The sequence below is a fragment of the Apaloderma vittatum genome, unplaced genomic scaffold (assembly GCF_000703405.1).
Source record: "Apaloderma vittatum isolate BGI_N311 unplaced genomic scaffold, ASM70340v1 scaffold15361, whole genome shotgun sequence".
NCBI lineage: Eukaryota > Metazoa > Chordata > Aves > Trogoniformes > Trogonidae > Apaloderma > Apaloderma vittatum.
The window spans coordinates 10,219-32,296 of NW_009697500.1; the positions used below are offsets into that span (position 1 = coordinate 10,219).

The 22,078-nt window shown below is 41.6% G+C and overlaps 1 protein-coding gene across 1 annotated transcript in view; it reads left to right on the forward strand.

Annotated features, from left to right (window-relative positions):
* Nucleotides 1-4,668: 4,668 nt before the first annotated feature.
* Nucleotides 4,669-22,078, forward strand: part of LOC104280104 (arf-GAP with GTPase, ANK repeat and PH domain-containing protein 1-like) — a gene marked incomplete at its 5' end in the record, with an annotated part of 37,357 nt that continues 19,947 nt past the window's right edge. Inside the window, 3 exon segments of the mRNA XM_009877658.1 lie at nucleotides 4,669-4,796; nucleotides 15,878-16,033; nucleotides 20,850-20,942. Of these exon segments, the coding sequence (XP_009875960.1) occupies nucleotides 4,669-4,796; nucleotides 15,878-16,033; nucleotides 20,850-20,942 (377 nt within the window).

Sequence of the window (22,078 nt, forward strand, 5' to 3'; positions counted from 1 at the left end):
AATTGAGTCCTCCGATAGTGAGCCCCACAGCGTGGAGGGCGGTTTGGGAAAGCTTTCTTTGGCGAAAATTAGTGTATGGGTCAGTTGGGGTTTTTTCCCCTGTGCACATGGCAGTGGCGGTGGATTGCAACGCGGATCTGCTGAGCTGGAGCGCTGAAACCTCGCGTCACAGCTCGGAGACTGCCGGGCCACCGAGCTTTCTCCTGCTCAGCGGTTACGGTCCTTCCAGGAAAGCTTTGGGCGAGAAGTTAGCAGGAGCTGCTTACGAATGAGTGGTTTGACTAACAAAAAGTGGTGTTGGAGATGAAAGTGGCAGGGGGGTGGGGAGGTTAATTTTGTTTTGGTGAGCTAGGTCAGGCATGGAAGAAGAGGCATTCAAGTCAAGCGCTTTCTCTGCAAACTTGGACATTTTATTCATCTTGCAGACCAGGAATTTCACATGCTTTAAATTAACAAGGCCTTAAAGCAAAATGCAGCCTCTAGTCATTCTGGCTTGTGAAATTAAGTTTCAACGTGCAAGAAATAAGCCTCAGTCTTCCCTAAAGACCAAATATTTGCAAAACATCAATTTTCCTGGTTCATAACTAAGTATCCTTGGCAATATCCCTCTTTATTTGCAAAAGAGTTCTTGACTAAGGAAATAAATAAATTTTGTTTAGGTTTTCATACTACAGACAGCTAGTTTGCGATAAAAATCTCTCTGAAATTGATAGCCTAATTGAGTATATAAAAGTAGAGAGAATGCAGTTGATTTTTAAAAATAGCCGAGATGTTTGTCACCATCTTGAGCACTTTTGATACCTTCCACATAGATCAAATCAGTAGTCATCTGGTTTAGAAACGCATCTTAGCAAGTATATTGGAATCTGAAAGGTCTGAGGTAAAAACGCTTCTGCTTTCTTGTGTTCTCTATTCACTTTATAGAACAATGTTTGTTTTAATTGCCTAGCTTCCTCTGGACTGACATTTCAATTAGAATCACAGAATGGCCTAGACTGGAAGGGACCTTCGAGATCATTTAATCCCACGTCCCTGTTGTGGCCATGGATGCCGATTACAGGCCTTTCAAATTAATCTGAAGATTTTGACTGTGAGTAGCCTTAAATTGGTTAATGGAGTACACTAGTTGGCTTTCATTAACAGCCAAAAGATATTTATGTATGGCCACAGCTTCCAACCGGCGTTCCTGAAGAGCTGTGTTTATTGCCGTATGTTTTCCAGCAGAGGTCCCACCCAGCCGCTCAGCTACCTGAGTTGTTGTGATGATGGTTCTGCCTTTTGGCACAGGAAAAAAAAATCAACAAAATCATGCTTTTGGATGTATTCTGATATACGCTGACAAAGCTGCTCATAAATCAGGTGTGAACTTGTATGTGGTTGTAGTTGTGAGAAGAAGATTTGTTGGTTTGAGGATTTTTTTCCTACCACCGCTAAGCAGCTAACGAGTGATCACTTTGAGTCCTGAGAGCCCCATCAGAAATGGGGTTTGGGCTGCACAAGCCATGTAGCATGGCTGTTCGCTGGATCTGGTGTTAGTTCTTGTAATTATGGTGTGTTTCTGTCTTGCTACACAACCATTTAACTGTGGGTTTTTTCCTCCCTAACTACTGTGTCTGAAGATGTCAGCAGCAGGAGTTAGCAGATCTGTGGGGTTTTTAGTGCCAGCCATTTTAAGTTTTGTGTATTTCAGGGCTTTCTTCTCTGGAATAGATGTGGAAAATGTGAATTTGCAGCAGCACTGCTGAGGACGTGTGTGCTGAACCCCTTTTATTGACTTCTGATGGGCAAGATTTAGGTTTCATCTCTTCTCTCAAGGTAGCTTTAGAAAGAGCACAGTAGGTCTTTTGACAGTCCGGCGATTGCCCCACAGATGATCAGTCACGTCTTTCATATGTCGCAAACTTTGAAGGGTCAGGGTACTCCTTTAGGTACTTCTGAAGCTCGTATCACCATCGTATCCAAGGGCAAGTAGCCCCGAGCACTTGAATATTGAATGCAATCTAATTACGGAGTGACGGCCGCATGACTGCAGTGAAAGAAGCAAAAACTGTTTGGTGTCTCAAAGGAGAGCAGGTTGCCTAATGAAGAGAGGGGAGAGGCAGGAGGAATCGTGCTCTGGCGGGGGATATTAGACTTGTTGCCGAAACGGAGGGGGAATTGGGAAGGTTTGGCAGCTCAGAAGGGGATTTCCATTAGGGGGCACGTCGTTTTTCTGATGGAGGGAAGAGCTGAGAAATTTGAGGCTAAGAATGGTCTGTTCTAGAATCTGTAGCGCAATTTTCAGTAGGTAACATTAGATCTTCTGCTGCGATTGTAGCGCGTTTACAGTGCACAGGATAAATGACCCTGTGTGCAGCCTCATGGAGGGTTTAGTTTCCAGCTGCTTCGCTGATTACTCTTCGTGTTTCTAGAGTAACAACTTGTGCTTTTTTTTGGCCTTTAAAAACTTACTTATTTTTTTATAGTCTCTACTTTTGTAGTACTTAGCTAGCATTCAGGTCATGCGTTTGGGTAGGTTAGTTCAGGCTGTATTATTTGTTGGTTATCTGGCAAGACTTTGTTATATACTTTAATGTGATGTTAGAGGCACACGTATATTCATATAGAAGGGAGGAGCTAAATATTTTCCTTCACTAATTACCTTGCCTGTGTGAGAATGGAAGCTTTTGCTGAGAAGGCGGTTTTCATTCATGTGTGGTTTTAATTCAGTTTTGGTCTTAATTTAGGTCTTTACTACGTATGATGAAGACAAATCCACGCGCATATGTTAAAATCTGACCTTTGGTTTGCTCTCTGCATTCACTAATGTGTTTTAGAATATTTTAATATATGGCTTTCCAGACTCCAGATCAATAAACCAGTGGGTCTGAAATGACAGAGTGCTACGATATTCCTCTGTAATTTAAACATGATTAGCTGATGAAGGTTATGATCAATATGCCAGGGGAAGATAAATTAATTGATACCATCCTTTCAGGATGATAAGAGGCCTATTGGAGGTGGGATGTAACTAATGAAGCTGCTTCTTCATATATATGAGCCATTTTTTATACAATGTATTCTCACTAAATCATAGTTACGCCATCATTCATTTACATGAAAAACATAAGCCGCAGACCAGTTTGTTATTAAAATTGCAGTCAGAAGAAATTGTATGCTTACACTGCTAAACAATAGCTCTGCCTGCGTTGTAACAGACTGAGGAAAAATAATCTTGGAATTTACATAAATATCTTCTTACATTTTCTGAACAAGACAGACCGGATGCTGTTTGTTTAATTACAACAAGTTTCTGTGTGACTTTTTAAGTAGATGCCAGTAATTGCTGCCGTTCTGCTCCACTGACCGGTATGAGTGGAGACTGTGCAGGTGACTACGGACTCCTTTGCACAACTTTCGTAAAGTGCTTCACTTTACAAAGGTTACTGCATGCAACAAAGCTAAATTTAGAAGTATTTTTGATTAGTCACTACACTAGTCCGTTTCTGAAGTCTGAAATTTTTATTACGTTTTAACTCGTGACCCTAAGGATAGGCAACAAATGTAGTGTGAGGGATTTTAAGTATTTATGACCTAAAAAAGAGCTCTTTCCAAAGGCCTTACCTGAGTAGCAGAGTGAACTGGAATTCCAGTGTATCGCGGAATGAATTTCTGAAATAGTTTGAATTGTTCAAATTGTGAGCTATAGGAGAGATGTGGAAGTTGCTGCATTTCAAATCAACTCTGTTTCCATTTTTCATTGAGTCTGCGAAGCTGTATATAGAGATGTTAATGATTCATCCCTGTATCTGTTTGATAAATGCTGCTTTGCTTTACATTTTGAAGAAAAATTCTTAATAAATTGCAAAATAAATTTGGCATTTTGCTGGTTGTGCTGATGCTGCTAAGTAATAAATCTAAAACTAGAAAACATGATGCAGCTTCTTTCCAGAATGAATTTGTGTGGGCTGTGATGTGTGGCACCAGGTATTTTATGTTAGGGACTCTTTATTAGGTTGTTATTCCAATTGTCTGTTTCCGGTGCTTTAAACTTGTGGTTTCCAAAACTGATTGTCCTGATGCAGTGGCTGGTATTTAAGCAAAGTCCTCCTTATTCCTCATCAGCAGAGAGTGCCCATCTTTTCCGAAGCTAAACCTGCTTGAACTGAGAGCGATCACATTCCTATTGAACCATCGTTCTGTGGTGTGGAACACCTTTTGGGGGCGAATCGCTAAATAGCGCTGAGAATCATTTGAACTTGATTGTTAGTCAAGTGTCTGCAAGAACATCCTAAAGAAGAATGGAAGACATGTACTTCGTTAGTGTGGTATTATAAGCATATAGTGGACATGTTATAGCATTCCTGGTATTACTTTTTGTAGCTTAGACACCTGCCTTTTCCTCCTTCTGCTTGGGTGTTACTGGTTCTCTGGTGCCCCCCAACAGTGTGAGAGTTCTGGGGCAATTTGATCCGTGCCAAGAACAGAGCTGGAGGAGCCTCACATGGAGCACAGTGTGGAAAACCAGCGTCAGCCACCTCGATTGGCTGTATTGCAATCTATTTTTGGAGCAGGCTTTGGCAATGGAAAACCCTAGTTTGTCTGTCCTGTGTTCTGTGTGGTTTTGACATGCCGTGTTTTCCAGTGTGTGTTATAGCTTACCTGCCTGTATATTCTGTTTTTCTCTAGTTGCTCAGAAGATTGTTGCAACAAGGAAGAAACAGCAGCTCTCAATTGGACCCTGCAAATCTCTGCCAAACTCTCCGAGCCACTCATCCGTGTGTTCTGCCCAGGTTTCTGCCGTACATATCAGCCAGGTACAGACTATAACGAATGCTTACTTGAAAAAGGAACTGATCGGTTCCTTTTCATCTAATGTATGTAATGCTAGTGCTCTTTTTGCTTGATAGGTGTTTTTTGAAAGGTACCAGTGGTCTGTAGTTTGAAGCAATTTTTTTTTTTTTTTAATTGACTTGACTTTGTTTCAAGAAACTGCTGCAGTAGAATAGTTTGGCTTTAAAACCCATCTTTGATCGTGCTGATTTATGCCTGGCAGCCTGCTGTTCCGAGCAGACCAATTGTTATGACAGCAGGATTTGCTGTACTGTGTTTTAAAATTACCTCACTTACGGTTTTGGTTATTGTTCTCATTCAGTTGTGTGCTGAGCAGTAACAACTGGTAGTTAGCGTGGTAGAATTTTACATTTGTGAGCTCTGTGCACAGTTGTAATTGCCTGTCTCTACTATGCTTGATTGAAATTATTCCTCTTTAATGACACAGAGATACACGTTGCTGTTGACTTGTAGATGCTACGTGTACAAACAAAATGCTGCCTTAGTGCATGGCAGGAAAGTCGGGTGGTCTTGGTGATATTTTTGGAAGTGTGTGGTTAATACCAAAATTTTCTAACTTGCAGTTTTCACCCACGTAAGTTAATACACTCTCCTGTATTTCCCTTGTGATACCCTTCCTCAGCATCTTTGTTTTCTAGCTATAACCTCTGTGTACACTCACAGTTAGGAACTTTGCAGCCAAGAAGTGGATACTTCCACCATTGGGTTAATTCTAAAGATGTCACTCTGGTCTTAAAGTTCTTTGCTTTGAGATGCCTTGAGTGGAGTCCAGACACCAACCTCAGACTGTGACTGTTACTTCTGCTGGTTATTCCCAAAGAAAATGCTGAAGTTCAGCCCCTCACCCCCTTTATAAGGCAGGTGCTTAGGTGAAGAACTGTTCTGAAGAACCTTGGCACTTTCTGGTGAAGTACAGGTTCCTCGTGTGGAAGAGGTTCTTCCCTTTCTTGTCGTATTTGACATCGACCAAGTTTCCTCAGTCAGTCTCTGACCAGTTCCTTGCCACAAATGCTTGGAACTAACCTTCTGTGTGAAAATGTTTTTTTTCCAAATGATTTCTTCCAGGCAGTTGTGTATGTTCATCCTTTTAGACCAAGAGGGATTGTGCTGCCTGTTGGGGTTATCTGAGACCTGTGCTATCCAGTGGTGAAAGAGAAAATGTGCTGTCACAGAAATGCAGAGAATGAAGGGCACCATTTCCAGTACTGACCTTACTCCTATATTCAAGAATCATAGAATCATTAAGATTGGAAACAACCTCTAAGATCGTCAAGTCCAACAGTCAACGCAACACCACCATGACACTAAACCATGTCCTGAAGCATCACGTCTTCATGTTTTTTGAACCCCTTCAGGGATGGTGACTCTGCCACTTTCCTGGGCAGCCAGTTGCAGTGCTTCGCTCCTCTTTCAGTAAAGAAATTTTTCCTAAAATCCAGTCTAAACCATCCCTGGCACACCCTGAGCCCATTTCCTCATGTGCTATCTCTTGTTACTTGGGCAAAGAGACCAACCCTCACATCACTTCCACCTCCTCTGAGGTAGCTGTAGCAAGTGACCAGGTCTCCCCTGAGCCTTCTCCAAACTAAACAACCCCAGTTCCCTCAGCCATTTCTCATAAGACTTGTGCTCTAGACCCCTCACCAGCTTTGTTACTCTTCTCTGGACATGCTCTAGCACCTCAATGTCTTTCTGATACTGCAGTGCCCAAAACTGAACACAGTGCTCAAGCTGTGGTCTCACCAGTGCCAAATACAGGGGCACGATCGCTTTTCTACTTCTGCACAAAGTGACTTGCTTTGCTCAGTCTGCTGATGGCTGCGTAGCTTTTCAAGGCTTTATAAGAAGGGCAGATGATGCTTTATACAACCTAATCTTAGCCGGCTGCGTCTCTGTATTCCGCATTGTCTTAAAGCAGTTGCGGTCACCCTTCCTGTTAACGAATCTTGTTTGACAAAGAACATCGAATTATGTAGGTTCTCGCCGGTTTCCTATCCATTCTAGTTTGAAAGCCAATACCAAATACCAAATTCTAGACAAGTACTTCACCTATGCAGCAAACTTCTTGCAGTGATAAGGACTGTTTGGGAAAATCAAGACAAGGTAGCTTTTGTGATAAGGATCCTTACAGTCTGTTTCAATAAAAATGGAATAATGTTCTTTACTGCCTTTACCAACTGGCATAATTATCTAACGGGGCAATTGCAACACCAGTCAAAGATGTCTGTCTTCTGAGACTGATGTCATCCCTAAAAGTATAGGTCATAAATCTGTTTCATGTCTCATTGCCTTTGTGCTACACTTAAAGGCAGTGCGACCTTGTTTAAGGAAAGGAAGCTGAATCCTTACTGTAGACTTAAAAGAACTTTGCAAGTGCAATTCCAAGTTTAAGGTGATCTGGGGGAAAATTTACCATCTCTGATCTTGGCTGGAAGACTGGCTGATGTCTTGCCCTTTAGAACATCTCTTTTGACGTAATGGTGTTTCACTGAAAGTTTCCTCCATGAATCAAAAATGTTATCATTACAGTGCCCTGCCACTTGCATTCTCCACAGGAGTGAAGGCCTTCAGAAGCAGTGGTTGCGCAGATCACTTTAACTGAAGTGAGATATTGTTCCTTCTCTGGTTGGATCGCTCGGGTGATCTAACTCCTGCAAACTCTCCAGATGATTCTGCAGTCAAGAGCTTAGACTTTAGGAAAAGGAAAAAAAAATAAAATAAGTGTCACTTTACCCAGTCTAGACCTTAGTATACCTTAAGGGAAATTCTGAGGCTTAATGCCACAACAAGGGCTTCTCTAACCAATAGTTTCCATTTTCAAATGGTCAAAGACCTGTTTGTGTATTTAGATGTGTATTTATACTCATGTCCAGTAGTCCTACGTGGTGAACACCTAGGTAATGTCCCCTTCCAAAAAATGCTCTCACGTAGGTCTATACTCATGTGCTCACTCTATATTTCCAGAGACCCGTTTCACAGAATGAGGTGCTTCCTATTCTAGTGATAAAATCCACTTGTCTTTGCTGTAGGTGCTGCTTCTGTTTTCCGTCTCTGACTTTTTGTCTAACGCATGCATGTCAGTCAGGCTGAGGGTTAAAGTTGGAAACTTTTGATGGCCGGAGTCAATAACTCTCGGTACAAGTACTTCACTTACCTATGTTGGCTTTCAGGGTGGCGCAGAGTGCATGCAAAGAATTTTATTTTCAAGCCCAAGGATATCAGTCATGGTTTGTGGTGGACAGAACTATTGTACACTCTGTCAGCAATATTGCTTTTGTTCTGCTAGGAAACAATCCGTCTGATGCATTGAGAGGTACTTCAGTCAGCAGCCCACCTTCTGTTTTTTCTGAATGCTTCAAGGCGTAGGCTGAGTTGTTTTGAGAGGAAGAAGCGTTGTTCAGTCTATTGAAGGCCTCTTACTGGCCACAGGACATCTTGACATAGCTTTTTTTAGTTTGGCCGTCAACAAGAAACACACGCCAGGGGAGTACAGATCCGTCACTTCTGTATCCAATGTCCTCCCCATCTCTATCCCACCTTTCGTTCCTCCCACCTGCCCACCCCTTGCCAGTCTTTCTAGGCATGATCTACCTGTAGACCGTGACAAATCTTATTTCAAAATAGCGCAAGTTCCCCTTACATTGCAAAACCACGTAGGCGTTCCTTTTCCCTAAACTCATTCCTGTTCTGAAGGAGTCGCTTATCCCTTGCACTGACATGTCAGGAAAGCGTTTTTAAGATACTAGCTTACAAGAATAATGTTAATACTCAACAATTCCAAAGGGCTTTTTTCTCTGCCCAGAGCCTGAAAGCAGAGATCACTTTGTTCCAGAAACCATGAGGCTGCTCAGGTGGGCACCACCTTTGGTCCTTAGAGCATTCCAGCTGAGCTCAGGATGCATCACATGTTTGTGTGGAGTGGTCCTGTACTGGGTGGCCTGTTGAGTAGTTACCTGGAGTTCTGCCTATTTCTTAGTTTATGTTGTTGTAAAAACATCTGAAAACCCCGTGGCGTGACACCTGTGGTTGCTGTTTGTGTGAAGGACTTCAGGCTCCCTTTAGACAAATGGGTTATGTGGAGATGCCAGCTAGGAGTCCCCAGCACTGTGACCTTACTGGTGGGCTACAGTTTTGAAGGTAAAAATGAAAAGATTATTTACCGGTGACTATAATTCCTTGAAATCTGTAGTCTGTGTGTATTTTCACCCGTGCTCCCTTTCCTGAAATTCAGCTCCTTCATGTTCTGTTGAAATGGCCTCGTGTTTCCACGTCTGCCTGTGCTACATGTCTTCTGCCATGACAAAGAGGGGCCCTAGACACCACACCTTCCCTCCCCTGAGTTCAAAAATCTTACCCAGGAGAGTAGTGAGTGCGGACTGCAGCGCAAAGGAAGTGTTGCTCTCCCAAGAGATTTGCGTTATATCCAAGAAAGGTACATTTTACTAGAGGTACATTTTACTGAAGTGCAGCTCAGGTATGGCTAGCACACAGCCTTGCTGCCTGCTGCAAATCTGTAAAGATAAGTTATTTGTGCTTCCACTATGCCTTCATAAAGTTTTTGCTACAACAAGACTGTCTAAATATGTAAATTAAACTATTAAAGGCAAAGTGCAGTTAGCTTAATCATCCATTATTTTACTGTATATGAGACCTGATGATGGATAAGCACTAAATAGTAGGGTACAATTACTTTATTTATCTTATTTATAACAACATGTTATTCGGAATGAAATAATTCTCTTTGGGGCACTTGAATAAAGAAGAGACTGTGTTGCTTAAATACCTTTTCCTTCTGTTTTTTTCATGTAATTGCAAAACAAAAACTGAAAGAGAAGTGAAAACAATATTTAATTCCATTGCAACATACGTCACAATCCGTTTTGTATTTATAAGGTTATTTCTAAGCAATCTCTAACATTTATTTAAAATAATTTGATATATATGTGCATGAGTATCTATTCCCCTTGGTTTATGTGCGTAGTTTCACACACAGTACACGTGCAGATGGAGGTGCGTTCTCCAAGATTCAGGTGTTAAATCTCAGTGCCTCTGTGGGTGTACTTTTTCCTCCTTTCTTTATCTTCACAGGACCACAGGTGATGTTCCCGTGTTAGGTTTTGTTAGGCCCATTGTTACCTTTTCCTTTCGAAGGTGATCTTCTTTTGGATTTTCAAAGTTTGTAATGCAGTTGCTGCCACTGTATTATTGAAGGCTGTGGTCACATATGGTTAATTAAATGTTATTAGTGATTTCATTTAGATTATTTTTTTTTTTTTCCCCCGAACATGCCAGCTTAGTTTGTCTTCAGAGGTTGGCTTCAGGTTCTCCTGGTGCTCCTTGGTCTGTCTGTTAGGATGGATCTGCTCTTTCCTCCACCTTGATGTTACAGTGAGAAAAAGGCAAAAGCTCCTGAGAAGAACAAGTCTAGTATGTCCCAAAGGATGAGGTTAGACTGCTAAATAGGGGAAAAATATACAATTTATTACAAGACATATGGTGGAGGGATAGACTTAACTGAAATCTCCAGAGTTTTTTATCTGAACCTAGGTTTGAAATGTGGTGTCAAATATGTATTCCATGGCAGCATGCTCAAAGCTTTCTGGCTTTTGCTGAGGCAATGACTGAACAGTTTCCTCCCTAATATATCTTTGGACGTGTGTCTGTATGTCACCAAAATCCCTTGAATAAATTGGACTCCCACCAATAGTGTTTTCAGATGAAAGACTGAAATAATGTGACTTTCAAGAGAAAAATTGTACACGGCTGGGCAAAGAAAAATGGGTTTCAGCTAAAGAATTTTCAGTGAGACTTCTTTGTTTCTGCAGAAATGTGCTTTTCCCTGATTTCCCCAAGAACAGGAGGTGCAGGCACCAGATACATTCTGCCATAGTATGTGTAATCTGTGCTTTTGATCAAGGCTTGCTTTATTTCAACTGTTCCCAGGCTCCCTGAAGCTCTGGCAATCTCTTGCTTGTTTTGGAAGGAGGACTGTCTGCCTTCATTGTCTCCTCAAGCAGTAGTTAGAGATGATTTTTGTGGAGGGCATCCTGGGATATCTAGAAAGCAGAAAAAAAATGTTGTTTCTGTTTTGTATTGGGTTACTTGTCAAGAAGAAAAATTTCAGCTTTGTCCTTCCTATGCTCTCATTTAGTGGTTTGGCCTGACATTTGTACCATGTAAGCTTTATGAATCATTTGGCAATACCAGATAATTTATATAAGATACAAGGTTATTTTTTGCCACCTTTCTGTAAGCAGCCAGTCAGGAGCACACTCCTTGAAAATCTGAGGCTAAGTCCAACATTTTCTTCATGCAGGTCACTGCTGAGCTCCTGTCATGCCAAGTAAATTACTCACTGGTTTGTTTACGGAGGAAATCTGAAAGATGTAAGAGCTTTGCAAGTGTGGGATTTGTCTTGATTCAGTTTTTTTCTGCACAGAACTATGGACATGGTATACAAAGTTGTTTGTTTGGGTTTTTTTGAGGAGGTACCATCAGGAATCTCCTTACAGGCCTTAGTGCTTCCGTTGGCGGTGTCTGCCTTTGAGGTCGCTGCACTGAATGGACCTGTTTGGTCAGGTTATGCCAGGATGGGAGCTTTATCTGAGTTGTACTTGTCTGGTATCCGTGCAGTGATAATATTCTGCTAAATTTGTGCTTGCTTCCATGACCTTGAGAATTTTACAGCATTGGTCTACGTGGCAAAAAAGCTAGAGGCTTGTATAGATGCTGAAGGTCTACATTTCTATAAACAGAGTATTGGCCACTCACACAGGGTGCATTCTAGACACAACATATCCCCAAAATGAGAGGTTTTCGGAGTTTTCTCTAACAGCGTGCTGAAGCTCACTGACCACAATCGGGCTGTGTAACTTCCCAGCCGGAAGGAAAGGCAAGGTTGTACTGTGTACGTCCAAAAGCGGAGCTCGTTTGAGAATGGGCGTGCTGCCTTAATGAGGACGGGAAAATCTGTCACCCGAGAAAGCCAAACAGGGATGTTTCCATGTAAATGGTTCTGCTGAGGCTAATGGTTTCCCCACCTAGAGTCATTTGACTGACCTCTGTCCCTATTGCCGTGACTCTGGTCGGAGCGCTGACTCAGAAATGACCCTTTATGCTGATGTCTCAGGTATGTCCAAGTCTTGAGAGCAGCATAGTGGAAAAACTTGATTGAAAAGGTGATGTTAAGCTGTGTAATGTCCCAATGGGTGTTAGAGGGCTTATTTGATTGGTTTTGAGTGCCACAAATTTGACCAGTCTGTCTACAGTCAGCAGATCAGTTTGCATGAGATATGTGTTGAGCTGCGTGTGCTGTAAGGAACACTGTTCTTCAGATTCACTGGCTTGGTTTTTATGACTTGGGACAAACATTAAGTTCTGTGAATTACAGTTATTGCCATGTGCCCTAAATTCTGTACCTCACTCCACTGAACTCGTTATGAAGTGCTTGCATACTGATGGCAGGAAACTGCTCTCTACAATCTTAATGTGGCAAACTCTCTAGACTTCTATTTGGTGCAAGCAAACAACCTCACAGAGACCACTGACCACCTTCTGTTTCCTTCAGCAGTGCGTTAGGTTCAGATGTTATGAAGAATATGGTTTCCAAGTGCTTGTCTGGTGGTGTTTTTCATTGCTTCTGTCTGTGCATGCTAGAACTTGGAAGTCAAGCCCGAGCTCGGTCTTGTCAATCCCATTCTCTGCTGAGCTGTTTCAGAGCAGCCGTATAATTTTATATTATTTATATTAGTTATTGGCACCCTCAGGAGGAGTTGGAGCTTGTTCGGTATTGGTAGCTGTGCTTCTGTTCTGTGGAAACTTTGAGGTTTTTCACTTTTAAATCTTGAAACAAATAATTTATTTTTCTTCAGCCAGTGGATTTGACATGGCTTATTTTGAAATAACCTGAGTTTTATTTGCAGAGTTGAAAAGCTAGTAGGCTTAGTATGTGTGAAGAGAAACGTTGCCTGCAGGAATTCTTTTATAGATGCAGTCTGTACAGGAATGTTTGTCTCTGGGAACTAGAATGCCCGTCATATATGTGTTTTCCTTTAGGAGTTACTCACTCCTGGAAGATAAATCCTTTAAAAATCCAGATGCCTCACTGCAAAAATTATAAAGTGATGTTATAAGATAATGAAAGATTAAAAATGTAAAATTTTAGAGAAACCTTTATGTGCTCTGTCTGGGAAACAGGCACTTAAGAGTAGAAATCTATTAATTTTAGGTTTAAAAAAAAAGGTCACAGTGCATAGTTACCAAGTTTGATCATTATAATGAAACAGAACATAGCTGCGTTCTTCTATTTTCCAACAGCTTGTGGTTCAAATCCCATCGTCAGTGTACTGCATCTGAATCTTTACTTGTTGCCTTTCTCCTTTCCTTCCTGTAGAAGAGACTTCTTCTAACTGTTTTGAGGCATAACCCAATTGTGATCTTTCTTTTCTCCACCATCTTCAATGCTTATTGTCGTCTTTTTATCTCCTTGGGTCAGCCTCACAGCTGCGTAGTTTTAACTTTAAATGTATTCAGCACCTTTTCCCATTAGTGGTTGGTTCCTTAGATTTTCTTCTCCCTCATTTTCCCCACCCCAGTGTGGTTCAGTCATGGCAGTGGACAATAGGTCTTCACCACTCTAGTCTGCAAGCCATTCCTTGACACCAACATCTTTGGTCTCCTTCCTTGATGCTTTTATAATTTTGGAGTTTCCAGATGTTTTCCTCCTCTACCATCTTTTGTCAGGCACATTTTAAGGCTTCCATACCACCCTCCTCATCTCTGACACATCCGGTGGTTTGAGTACTCATTTTCAAAGTCTTTGGCTGTTTGAACTTGGGCAAACTTTTGGTGATCACTTTGGACTGTCCTAGGTACATGTTTCTTTCATGACTGTTTCATGCAAGAGTCTTCCCAGTGTTTCTTCGGAGGGGTAATCTCTGACTTCGCAGGCTTGGTGTGTCTTTATGCCGACCACGTAGTCTCCTGCGTATTTGGTGTGTTACTTGGTGTCCTGGCAAGATACCACAGAGAAAGCGAAAGCAAATGTGGGGTAAATTAAGGTCACTTCTTCCTTGGTGTCCTGCTCATCTTCCTGGTGTTTCCCTTCTCTCTTAGGACACTAGAGATTATCGTTTCAGCTCTTGCTCTTTCATCTCCTTTGTTTTATGCACTGGGACCTTCTCCAAATTCTGCTTGCTGTTTCCTCTGAGCACTTGAAAATGTTGTAGAAAAGCTCTCTCAGGACCCTCTATGGTTTCAGTACCCTTACCTTCAGCTCCCCGACAGCCGCGCTTTGCCGACACAGTCAGAATGAAGGGAAGATGAAATTGATTGTCACACGTATGTATTTAAGAAAGATAACTTTCTCCTTCAAAAAACTCATTTGATTTGTTTTCAGCCCTTTTTGTCACGCAGAAAGATGCTGAGGAACATGTTGTTATTTACAGAGAAACAGTGACTTTCAGAGGTGGGGTTCCTGAATTTCTGTCTACGTTGATCAGCCCTTCAGACCAGATGTGAGCTGCTAGTCTCGTGCCTCTTCCTTCTTATCCTTTGCTTCTTGAATTTTAGAAGAAAAAAGACCATTTGGAAACGCTGTAGGAATCAGAAGCGGACTTGAAATTTTTAAAAGATACTTCAGCTGGATGATATAAAGGATTATCTCCTACCTGGTTCCCCTTCAGAGGTTTCATCGTGACTGCTTGAGAGGCTAGTGTGTGTGCTGACTGCCAAGGAGCATGTGAGAAGTCCCATCACACTGCTGGTGCCTCCCTTGTGTGGCAGCTTTGTGCACATGTCACACCAGTGACTGACTCGTGTAGGAGCGATGCTGAAGAGCAGGCACTGGTGTACCTGCTTGTCCTTTCGAGCAACATTCCCTGGAGAACTCCTACCTACAGCAGTTAACATGAGACCAAGTAACAGGTTCAGTGTCAGGGGAGATTCCTTCTCCTCAGGCATCCTGAAAATACTCTCTTACTTGCTTTCCTCACTTCTTTTAGGAAACTTGGCTGCTTTAAAGATACTCTTTCACCCTTTTGTGTCCATCACAGACCTTTATTTCCCCCGCCTCTAAAGTTACATGCGAGTTGTTGCCCAGACCTTTGACTCACTGCTGCTCTTCTAGGCAGCTTTTTGTCAACAATGTGCAGAATCTTCCACATTTGCCCTGCCCCAGTCCCCCATCAGCATGTGCAATGTATTCACAGAGAGTGTACTTGTATCTGGTAGGAGAAAAAAATCTGTCCTTTTGTCTTTCCAGGCTACTCCCACATCCTTTTTAAGGATAATTTTAATACTCATTTATGTTGCATATAATAATAAAATAATCAGGACTGTGTTCTTAATCACCTTTTAGTCCTTTACCTTCTATCTGGTTTCCTCACCTTCCTGCTGTTACCTCAATTCATTAATTGTTTTCTAGGCTTACTGCTTTATTTATTTCAAGACTGTGATGTAACTTTACATTTTTGTCTACTTGGAGTAAATTAGAATGTCTTCCTTTAAAGTTTCGTATCTCTGTACCAATGGCTTCCGCAAGTGTGTTTGGAGCTGTCATTGTAGTAGCCATTTTACATCGAATTATTTTTATTTTTGTAATTAGATCTCAGTGAACTGATGTCTCCAGACATCCAGCTAGGCAATTCTACGGCACTAGGTATTTTTTCTTAGGTTTGGGGTAGAATTTGGTGTAGCAGTTTTGAAGTAGAAAACCAGAATTTATAGACTTTCCCCAATGTTTTGCTGGCTCGTATAGTAGTAAAACAAATGCAACTGTTTATATCCATGTACGGTTATATAGCATAGAAGGAAAATGTGCCTGCCTTATCAACAGAACTGTCTACGATTTCAAAAAATAATGGCAGGGAAAATATTTAAGGGCTTGGAATAGAACTGTGTGGAAAAGTGGCAGTAGGGCAGTCCCACTGTGTTCCTGAGCCTGGGCTGCTCTTCTTGCATATCGGGACTTAGTAAGATACAACTGTGGATTGTAATTGCTTGAAAGCAGTGTATCACTGTTTAAAACTAACTTTAATCCTTGCAGACCAGTAATGGAGGAGGGAGTTTAAGTGATTATTCCTCCTCTGTCCCATCAACTCCAAGCACCAGCCAGAAGGAGCTACGGATTGATGTTCCTCCCACTGCCAACACACCAACTCCTGTCCGTAAACAGTCCAAGCGCCGATCCAACCTCTTCACGGTGAGTGAGCCAAGGAAGAGCCTGTTGCTGTGTTTTACGTCGTGCTCTGTGGTGGCAGCCTGAACTTGAGCCTTGATGAGTTGAGCTGGTCTAATCCAGGCGGGAGTGTTGAGATGGAGCTGTAGACTCTAAACCAAAGACATCTTAGAATTACTGTGGGGCAGTTCCGATTGTGGACTTAAACCAGAAAGTAAATACGGTGACATTAACCCTGTTGGGAATTGCAGTGAAACAAGTGGATCCACAGTTGAATTCTAGAGCCTTTAATTCTCAGGCCTGTCCAGGTTGCCTAGTTTGACAGTAACTGGAGGGAAAGCTGGACCTCTGCTCCCCAGGCCTGCTCTGACGCTGAATAGTGCTGCTGACTCACAGCTCCCTTGTGCGGTCTCCTGTGGTTGTAGAAAGGTCTCAGGGTTTACCATGGGAATACCGTAACTACCCCATTTATTACTATACAGTCTCAACTCACTTTTCCAGGGTGAAATGTTGGAGATGAACATGACTTTTTTACTTCCCAAAACCATCTGGGTTTTGCTTCATCGAGAGGCAAAAAATCGATGTACTAAATAGAAAGCTTAACTGGTGCAGTATGATAGGTCTTTGTTCTGCATAAGTAGTTTGGGAGATGATCATGAAGCCTTGAGTGGTGATTTCCTTCGTTTAGCAGTCTTGCTGAAAGCTTTGGGATTGCATTGCATGCATAATTGTGGTTTTGTAAGCAATTTTTTGATGCTTAACATGCTTTATAGCAAACACAGACTCCCTGTGGGCTCGTATGAGAGTCTCTTGGTGATTGTAGCTACACATCAGTTGTGTTTAGAAAGCCACGACTTCCCTGTCATCATAAAGAGTTTTTATTTTTTTTTTATTGCAAAGGTGATGTCATTCCTAAAGCTAGCTCGCTCCTTGGTCTTATCCAGGGAACTGCATGCAAAAATGGTAAGGCCATTTGCTTGTGCTCTAAACAAAATCTGACCTCTTGGCCTTGAGCAAGTATAAAGTTTTGTCATCGTTTCGGAGTGCCAAGGGAGAGCACACAGTCCCAGGGATGGTATTTCGTGCATCCATCCTGACAGTGATATTTCAATTTCAAAATGGGATCCTGAAAACCACGCATTTGAGCATAGTTGCAAATACCCAGGCGCAAAACAGTCAAATGGGAAAAAATGAGTGGCGTGTGAAAAAGGATCCAATTTTGATGCTGACATTTGACAGCAATCGAGTAGTCGCTGCTGCTGGGTGTGCTCTGGAGTTCCCAGCCCCACTAGGTGTCAGTGTCAGCCCAGGAACTGCCGGCAGAGAAACAACCTCTTGGAAACTGAGCTGGGGCTGCAGAGCCCCTCAGAAGCAGTTGCCGACCCTTTCTGCTCTGAAGCATGCGTAAATGCTACAAGGGCTGTGTAGGTGATGTTGTTGACATTTGGGAAACTGGAGATGTTTTAAACTGGAGTAAGTGTAAACTTGAGAGAACGAGTAGAGAAAAATAGACCCATCTACAATTGCAGAAAAGGTTTGAGAAAGCGTCAGCTGCTTTTGCCATAAATAAATAGACTAAAGCTCTGGTTTGTGGTAATTACGAGCATAGTGACAACCAAATTTACTAATATGAGGGGATGTTGATAGTTGTCTTTAATATTATCTGATAATGGGGAGGGGGGAACGGGGGGAAAACAAATCCTCTAGAAAAAAAAAATGGCCTTCAGAATTAGTTTTCTCTTTTAATATTGAATGTTGTGTAGTGAGTTGCCTTGTAATCCATGTCATGAAGTATTTAACACTGACACTGCTGTAATCCAGGTTTCATGCTGTATCAACCAAGTTATAGCCTGGAATTATTCAACTGAATAAATAGGCGGCCAGTATTTTCTGACTTGTTATGAACAAGAGTGTGTAATCAAAATATTTTACTGTTTAGCTCTGAGTTTCTTCATGTGCTTCTTTCCTAAACTGTTCCTTGCTTATGCATTTATCACTTAGAGAATCAAATAAATTTCTGTTTAATTGCAAATTGCCTCTTGTTACAGGTAGTATGTTTTAATTTCCTACATGAAGATCTTTCAATGTTGGAAGAAAATAGGGTTAAGTAGAAAAAACATATGATTTTTCTTAAGTCAGTTACAGCTTTTGAATTGGAATAAGGTTGAGAATTTTAAGCATGTCCATGTTTAAGCACATTAAATGCAGTAGCTGATATTTTTGACTTTCAGTATTAATATTTGCTATAAAGCTATTGTTACAATAGCTGACTTTCTACTTAGGTAATAAAACAGATCAAATATTAGCAGAGGGGTAAATGCTTTTTGTGCAGTGTGTTAACAGGGACAACTGAATAATAGTGTACTGTACAGGTGGGGATTTAAGATGCATTTGAGGTCCACATCAGCAAAGAACTGGTTGTAACTATGTGTTCAATTCCATATGGGGCGAATGAACTTCTGCTACAGTAAGATGCATCTCCTTTCCTGTATTCGATATGACTTATCTTACATCTTTGCAGATTTGCAGACAAGACTTTTTTAAAAGTTAAAATGAACTCTCTGTCTCAGTATCTACTGTTAGAGATGGGGGTTCTCGCTTTTCGGGCTCTCTGGACTGCTGATACTGGGTTCTGGTTGTGCCCAAACTCAGGTGCTGTATCTCTCTGGGACTAAATCTTATTTCACAGACCTAACTTAGGTTAAGGCTTTATGTTGGCGTAAGTCTGCCTGTGATTTCCAGTGCAAAGGGGAAATGAGTCAAATTATATGCATGAAGGTGTTGAAATTTTTTTTGACATTTTCTGGATGACTTGAACCAAGTTTTAAATAGAACAAGTTGATGTGTAGATGTGACATCAGAAAAAATCCTAGCAAAAGTTAATCCAGTATGCTTTAGACTATTTTTTTTTTCCACTATAGGATGTAAGATGCATCGTCCGTGTACCAGATACAAAAGCATAAAAGATCAGAATGTATCTCTGTTTCCCTGTACAGTTTGTCTTTATAAATAGCAGAGCCTGCTAAGATTCTCCCCTTGAAAATTCCGTGTTCTGTGATTACAAGCAGCTAGAATAGAATTTGCCTAATACAAGTTCTTGTGTTTCTATACTTCTGCCATTTGACGATATTCTGCATGTAGATAGTTCCCTTCTGTGTGCAGTGCCTTGTTTCCAGATGCAGGTACTTTTGTGGACTAGAAGGTGCGATGATTTTAAAATAAAAATAAAAAATAGCACATTAGATATTCAGCTTGCTTTTCAGAGGCAAGATCCTTCCTTTAAAAAAGTCAAATAAAACAGAAACATTCAAGTTGACAACTTCCCTCCCAAGGATTTGGCTACCTTCACTGAGTTTCTTTAAAATGTCACTTACAGGCGCTTTGCGCCATTGAGGCATTGTTTTGCCTTGTATTATTGGGAAGTGGCACTTTCAGATTCAGAAATCTGTCTTGAAGGACGAGGAACAATAGATATCCCGAACGCTGGGTTTCATCCCTCCCACTTGTTTTGCTTGCTTTCATTTATTCTTTGTTTAATTCCCTGGCACGTCATTCCATTGCCCCGAACCATAGTAACTAGTGATAGGAGCCCGTTCCCGGCGGAGCGGGGGAAGCAGCACGGGATCCCTGCTGGGTAAATGTGTTGCTTAGAATGGTCTTACTTGAAGTCCTCCTCTGTGGGTTTGCTCCCTCCCCTTCCCTCCTCTCGCGCCCGAAGGCAACTGCTTCGGGGATTGGTTTTTTTCTAATATGGAAATTGGGTGTTCGCTTTCCGGGATCCTCATCGTTCTCCTGATTTCAGTGTCTTTCAAACGTCGCCTTCCTCTTGGAAATGAAAAGCGGGATCTTGTGTCACTCTGGTTTTCATTAACTTCCCTTTGTGGTACTGGACATCGCAAATGTATTCGTTTCATATATCATCTCTGATTTGAAAAGCGCATGAAAATGTTTTCCCATTTTTCGATATTGTGTGAGTAATGTTCCTATTGAAAAGTAATGGAGTGAAGTTGTCACTTGTCAGTTCAGTTATTACGGAGGATGACTCTCAGGTCTTCTTTTTGTAATAAAATAAATCTGTCACAATCATTATGCTTGTGCGTTCTTTCACAATAATGGACTGGAATCTGAATAACTTCTTAAAATTCCTATATAACTTTATAAAGTCATGGAGTGAGCACTGTGAGACTACTCACAGGCTGTTGTAGCGTTATAGAAAGTCAAGATCAGGCAATGCAGGTTTTAAACGTTGGTTAAATTTTCCTCATGCTGATTTTTCTTCTTTGTGTCCAGTTAACTTTTTTCAGTATCAGTTACTACCTTTTCTTCCAATTCCAACTTTTATCCATGCAAAAGTAGAAAAAATTTAAAAGTTAAAGTCAACATGATCAAAAGCCAGCATCATAAAATCGTGGGTTTTGAGTAGCTGCTAACGTTTCTAAAAAGCACACAGATGCAAGCTAAATGTGTGCATGTATATGTCAGATTTTTTATTTTAACGACCAGCTGAAACCAGTGTTCCTTTTTGGAGCTACTATGGGAGATCGGTAATGTGTCCTCTGATCTGCTGTATCTTCAGGCAGTAAAACTATAAGTCTTTAAATCCAAATGCCATTTCGAACAAGTGGATGGTTGAAAATTAGAGGTGGTATTTTAACATTCAGATTTTGGAATGGTTGTGTACTTTTTGTACGTTGTGACATGCATCCTTTGAGTCTACATGTCAAAAGACTTTTTTTTTTAATTGCTTTAGAAAAAAAAAAACAACCAAACCCCAAAACCCAGCATCCTCTGTGTGCAAGGCTACATTTAATGGAGCACAAACTTTCTTTTTGCTCTACAGTCTCGGAAAGGGAGTGACCCAGACAAAGAGAAGAAGGTCCTGGAGAGCAGAACGGATAGCATTGGAAGCGGTCGCGCAATCCCAATTAAACAGGTAATGCCGAATTTTCTTCTTTTTTTTTTTTTTCTTCCCGTAGTTGGAGACACACCTCGGGTCTTAAGCACTCTGATGGCGGCCTGTGCGCCAAGACCCGTTTGATGTGCTCCGGTGATGAATGTGGAAGTCGGTGATGAATGTGTCTTCCAGAGGGACATAATCAATTAGGAGAGGTTCCTATGTGTATTAAAATAGGATCATTAGAATAAGAAGAGGGAAAATGTGACAACAGGCCTAATGAAGTGCAGTCTGCCGGCCTGCATATGGAGCGGGTTTCTAGGCTGTGCTGGCTTCAAAGCTGCCTTTGTAGAGGGGGCTTTGATTGGGCCGTGTGCTGCCAGTCGGCAGGGTAAATCAGATCGCTCTACAAGAGCCCCTTGTGATCGCAGAAATAGCCTGATGTGGCCCTAATTTGCTGCTGCAGACGGACATCTGAACACAGTTTCAGGCTGGTTTGTAACAACGAGGCAATTAGTTGTGATAATCATAGCCGGTGTGTCAGCTGTGCGCTCTTGTTTGTAATTTGCTAATGAAGGAATTGTAACTTTGATTAGGTTCAGTTTCATTTAGACCTTATTATATAAGAGAACGTTTACAGCTGTAATGTGTGGCCTTAATTAAACTTCCTCATTACACAACAGGACTGGAATTCAAGGATTTGTTTTGGTCTGTTTTACTAGCCTGGATGCACTTTCATTAGCCCAGAAACTCGATGCTAAATTGTAGCCGTGAACGCTCCTTTGAAAGGCAAAAGCGATGCCGGCATCCGATGTGAAGTATTTGGGTGAATGAGATCGTTTACTTTCTCAGATTAAATTACACTGAATTCACGTGGTTCAGAGCACCACACTAAGTGTTTCTACGGGATGCTTTACAAATAGCTTCTGCGATGGCGTTTGCAAGTATTTGCTTTCACGTGAGTTACTTTCTGGAGGTAGCTAAAGTGCTGAGGGAAGGGAGCTTGTTTTCCTCCTGTGCGGTTGTTTCTAGTTTCTTTTGGTGGCTTTCCCTCCAGAGAGTCACTTGGCTCTTCTAATCTTCCCTCAGTCTCTGTTTCACCTTTCCAGGGAGCCCTGAGTCATCTTTTTGGGGATGGGTTTCTGGGGTTGGAGGTGTTTGTTGTTGGGTTTTTT